The sequence below is a fragment of the Pteropus alecto genome, unplaced genomic scaffold (genome assembly GCF_000325575.1).
Source record: "Pteropus alecto unplaced genomic scaffold, ASM32557v1 scaffold7, whole genome shotgun sequence".
In the NCBI taxonomy this organism is placed as follows: domain Eukaryota; kingdom Metazoa; phylum Chordata; class Mammalia; order Chiroptera; family Pteropodidae; genus Pteropus; species Pteropus alecto.
In genome coordinates, this window is record NW_006494614.1 from 65,140,421 (window position 1) to 65,145,959 (window position 5,539).

Genomic DNA, 5,539 nt, shown 5'->3' on the forward strand with positions numbered 1-5,539 from the left:
TCCCTAAAGACCTCCCATCCAGTGCCCCTTCCCTTGTTCTTCTGGTCTAGTCTGCACTCTAGGCTTCCACACCTCTAGCCTTGATGTCATCCTGGGTTACCTTCTGCCTTTATTCTGGTTTCCCCTTGGCCCCTCTTCCAAGTAGGTTTCCTCATTTCGTAGAACTCATGTCTTTCTCTTTCTCAGTTTATTCTTTCAGTTTGATATAGCACTTTGTCCAGTAGTTTCCTGAGATGGGATCATAGGAGATAAATATTTAAATACCACATGAGTCTTAAAATATATTTATTCTGTTTTTATGTTTAATTTATAATATAGTCAGATGTGGAATCCTAAGCTGTAATCATTTTTTTCAGAATTTTCAAGAGATTACTCCATTCTTGTAGCGTCCTGTACGGCTATTGAAAAGAACAGCGTCACTCACTATCAGTCCTTACAGTGTGAACTATTTTGCTTCTAGATCACTCTTCGAATCTTTATCCTCGATATTCTGAAATTACGTGAATTAGACTGAGTACTTGGTGGATGTTTTCAGTTCAGAAAGTGGTTTCTTTCAGGTTCCTTGATTTTTTTTTTTTTTTTTTTTATGTTTCTTGTTCTGCTTTTACTGCAACTTCAGTAGTCAAATGTTTGATTTCCTATTTTGATTCTGTATTTTCTTTTTTGTTGTCTGATTTTTGTTTTGCTTTCTGGAAGATTTTCCCAATTTTGTACTTTATTTACTTTTTAAATTGTGGTAAAAAAAATATGAAACATAAAATTTATCATCTTAACCATTTCTAAGTGTACCATTCATTAATGTTAAGTTTATTCACATTCTGCAACCAATCTCCAGAATTTCTTCATCTCGTGAAACTGAAACTTTATTCCCATTAACAACTCCCCATTTTCCTCTCTCCCCAGCCCCTGGCAACTACCCTTCTACTTTATGTTTCTGTGAATTTGACTACTTTAGTTATGTCATATAAGTGGAATCATACAGTATTTGTCCTTCTATAACTGCCTTATTTCACTTAGCATGTTATCTTTAGGTTCATCCATGTTATATAGCATGTGTCAGAATTTTCTTCCCTTTTAAGGCTGAATAATATTTTGTACGGATCTACCACATTTTGTTCATCTGTTCATTTGTCAGTGGATACTTGTGTTGATCCTACCTCTTCATTATTGTGAATAGTGCTGCTATGAACATGGGTGTACAGATATCTCTTTAAGATCCAACTTTCAGGTTTTTTTCGATATATACCCAAAAGTACAATTGCTGCATCATATGGCAGGTGAACATGGGTGTACAGATATCTCTTCAAGATCCAACTTTCAGGTTTTTTTCGATGTATACCCAAAAGTACAATTGCTGCATCATATGGCAGTTCTATTTTTAATTTCTTTAGGAACCACCATACTATTTTCCTCAGTAGCTTCGCTATTTCATATTTCCAACCAACAATGCAGGAGGTTTCCAATTTCTCCACATCCTCACCAATAGTTATTTTGTGTTTTTTTGATAGTAACCATCCTAACTAATGTGAGGTGGTATCTTGTTGTGGTTTTGATTTGCATTTCTCTAATGATTAGTAATGTTGAGCATCTTTTCAAATAAATGACTTTTAGCCATTTACATATTATTTTTGAAGAAATGTCCACTCAAATCTTTTATTTTTTAATCATGTTATTTGTTTTATTTGTTGAATTATAGTTTTTTATGTGTTCTAGATATTAACCTCTTGTCAAATATGATTTGCAGATATTTCCTCTCATTCTGTAGATTGCCTTTGACTGTTGTGTCCTTTGATGTGCATAAGTTTTTAATTTTGACATAGTCCATTTTGCCTGTACTTTTGGTATCATATCCAGGAACTACTTGCCATGTATATCTTATCTCGGAGATATTACAGATTCGGTTCCAGACCACCATTATAAAGTGAATATTTATATCAGTAGAGATTAACACAAATTTTTTGGTTCTCCAGTGTACATAAAGATTATTTTTATACTGTACTATAGTCTATTAAGTATGCAATAGCATTATGTCTTAAAAAATGTACATATCTTAATTAAAAAGTACTTTATTGCTAAAAAATGTTAACCATCATTTGAGCCTTCAGCGAGTTCTAATCTTTTTGCTGGTGGAGGCTCATACCTTCAATGCCTGTACTTTCTTAAAAAGAAAGCACATAGTAAAATGCTCTGATCTTAAGTATACAACTTGATGTATTTCTGTATATGTACACTCTTGTACTCACCTTCCCAATTCAGATAAGGAGTGTTTCCGGTGTCCCAGAAGGCCCTTTGTGTTCCCTTCCCAGTCAGTCAGCCCTGCCCTCTCTAAGGTCATCTCTATTCTCATCCCTGTTCCCATATGAATTTTGACTGTTCTGGAACTTCACACAAATAGAATCACAGAGTGTAGGACTGTTGGGCCTGGCTTCTTCTGTTTATTATTATGTCTTTGTTAATTTTATCTTCTAACCCTTCTCTTGCATTTTAGTTTGGGTGTTGTATTTTTATTTTTCAAAAGCTCCTCCTTTGAAACTTTCATACCACTTTTCTTTGTTTATTTTATGAGTTTAATATCTTTTATATCTTTAAGTAGTGTTTTATTTTTTTTTTAAGTTTTCACTTGTTACCTGCATTGTCTGTTTCTTGCAGTTTGCCTTCTTTTCTATGCTTGTTTTGATCTCTGAGTGTTATGTTGGAGATTTTCTGTAACTGTCTGGTGAACCCTGGAAATCATTGTAATTAACAACATCGGCGAGCATCACTCTTTTTTTCCCCCCAGTTTTCTCTGTTTTATTTTTATTTTTTTTAAATTAAGTTTATTGGGGTAACATTGGTTAATACAATTATATAATTTTCAGGTGTACATTATCATTTGACATCTATATGTTCTCTTGTGTGTTTACCACCCAAAGTCCAGTTTCCTTCAGCTACCACCAGTCATCACTCTTGACATGAATGCAGATGGAAAGTTAGATGAATGGATAGCATGAGAAAATTTTTTTTCTAAAAATGATAAATTCAATACATACTAATTAGAAATATTAGAATGAATTTATGCAAATTTAACATAAGGAAAATTAAGTGTAAGTGAAGCAAGTTGCTGGGCTTTAGGTAATAGATTTTTCCCTCAAGAAGCCCTAGTTTCTATAAGAGCTTTCTGAAATTAAGAGGATTACATTCATTCCATATTTCAATTTTAGATAGTATTCATTTGGCTCCTTACTATAATAGATGAGGAAATTTATACCGTACTCCACCTCCAAATATGAATTTTTAAGCCCCACTTTCTTCAGAATGTTGTAGACCCCATGCTGTCACCTTTCAGTGAGAGGGCTGCTGGCCCTTTTACTTGTTGCCTCTTGTCATCTCTGTGGCTGGGTCTCACTAAGAAGTACGTTTTCTGAAAATCTCTGAGATCTTTAGCTTTTATATAGATATCTTTTGGCATTGAATGTTGCTTTGTAGAAGTCTGAGGGTGGCCTGTTTTCACCTTTGTAACAGACATTTTTGCTAGGATGCCTGTAGGATTTTCTTTATTAGTGAACCCAGTCACTGAACTAGTTATGTCTTGCTGTCCCATTATTTTGTAGCCCTTTTATCATGGGACAAGAAGGGTTTTTGGACCTACATATTTAGTTTGTCTTCCTTTTTTATTTCTGAATATATTTTTTTGTTGCATTTGTAGCTTTTCTACCAAAATAACACAAGTCGTTTTAGTCACCTTTCTCCTCTCAAATCCATGTTAACATCTTTTCGCTTTATCCCTGCATTCACTGAGATTGCCTCAAACCTTTCCTTTCTACCTATAATTAGGTTTCACCTGTCTTTTCAGTTCCTGTGGTTTCTGACATTTTTCATTAGATGTGTAATGGAGCTGCTTTGACCTCCATATGTTTCCTCTTTCTCCAACCCCTCCCTCTCTCCCCAGCTGTGACACATCTCTGGGCTTAGGCCTCCAGTACAGTGCTCAAGGACTTGGTATTTTATTCCATCTGATTCCTTGCACTGCTTTCTTTCCTATCCTGATGGTTATTATTAGTTCTGAGGCTCCAGCCTTCTGTCCTCTGCCAACTGCCTGTGCATATTCTTATTAGAAATTATATCAAGTTCACCAGGTTATTTCTCCTAAATCACCTCTATTTTGGTTTTTTGTTGTTGTCGTTCTGTTTGATTTTCTGTCCATTATCCCTGCCTACATTTTTTAAAAAATATTTTTCCTTTGTTTCTCCACAGCATTTACTCACCTCATCTTGTTGTTCTGTCTTCCTGTTCTGATATCAGCAGGAGTTGTTGCTCATGTTTTTTTGACATTATTCTTCATGGTGTCATCATTGATAAATTTCTATAACTCTTAGTATTTATTTTCTGTTTGTTTTTGTTTTTTTGCCTTAATCCTTTCTTAGAGGTAGTATGTTCTGTTAGTGTGACATATTTGTTAATGATTTTCAGTGTCAGTCTAGACAGTTGTAAAATATGTTTTCCTGTTAAATCAGCTTTTCATCATCAGTGGTCACTTACTGTTGCAGAGTGTAACCGAAAGCTAGTGAGCACTGTTTTTGCTTTACATAATTATTTTTTCAGCTTGTAAGGTAAAATCACTCCTTGTAGCAATATCAGTTATCCTGATAGTAAGCCATCTTTCTCCTTCTCTTCTGTTATTGTCTAACTGCTTAACCTGTTCATTTCACAGGGAACACATAAGATATGCCAGGCTCTGTTCTAAGTGTCTTACATGGACTGGTTTATTTAATCCCTCTCACAACAGTCTGTCATCACGATGAATACAGTCATTATTACAGAGAGGCGAAATCTTTTGCTCATGGTGGTAGGGCTGGAATATGAACGCAAGCAGTCTTGCTCCAGAGTCTGGGCTCTATCCACTAAGCAGACTCAAATATTGAATATGTCTCATAATACTTTCTGGAATCCTGAATATGTTATATTTTTCAGGTATTTCTGTGGAATTTGGAACAATTCTAATTTACACGTGTGAGAAGAGTTGCTGGCCTCATAATCAGCAGACTCCCATGGAAGAATTTTGTATTGTACAAGAAGACCCAGATGAATTATTATTTAAGTAGAGCATTTCCTTTATTTGTATAAATTAAAACAAATTTTACTTTCCAAATTCGTGTGTTTTTACTTCGTTTTGACTCACAAGTTAGTTACTCTTTAAGTGTTGTCCTTTTTGCTTTTTGGCACCCGTGCTGGGGCTGAAGCAAGGTTTAGAACCTCCTGACTGTGGGCTGGTCTACCTTTCCAGTGTCAGGGCCTTTCTCCACAGTGGCATCCCAGAATGTGACTCCTCTGTATTCCCTCCACAGGCACCTGGTGGACATTCTGGGAGGGAGAGCAGCTGAGGAGCCATGAGGCTGTAGTCAGCCTCTTATTACCCCTGCTGCCTCTGCACTTCACTGTGTGTACGCTGTTACCGTCCCTGGATGCTGACAGATGAAGCCACTTAACCTGCTCCAGCTATTTCATGCTCCCCTCCTGTGACACTAGCTGTTTATATCTGCCCCATGACTCACCCCCTCCC

At 35.9% G+C, this 5,539-nt stretch overlaps 1 protein-coding gene across 4 annotated transcripts in view; it reads left to right on the forward strand.

Moving 5' to 3' along the window:
* Nucleotides 1-5,128, forward strand: part of PDCD2L (programmed cell death 2 like) — a 29,593-nt gene extending 24,465 nt beyond the window's left edge. For 2 of the 4 annotated variants that reach the window (XM_015600231.2, XM_015600232.2), the window contains exon 8: nucleotides 4,951-5,122. In XM_015600231.2, coding sequence (XP_015455717.1) covers nucleotides 4,951-4,993 — 43 coding nt within the window. In that variant the 3' untranslated portion in view covers nucleotides 4,994-5,122. Of the gene's footprint in view, nucleotides 1-4,950 lie in introns of all 4 variants that reach the window. The other 2 variants (XR_003044418.1, XM_006926795.3) reach the window with 2 other exon arrangements.
* The last annotated feature ends 411 nt before the right edge of the window (nucleotides 5,129-5,539 follow it).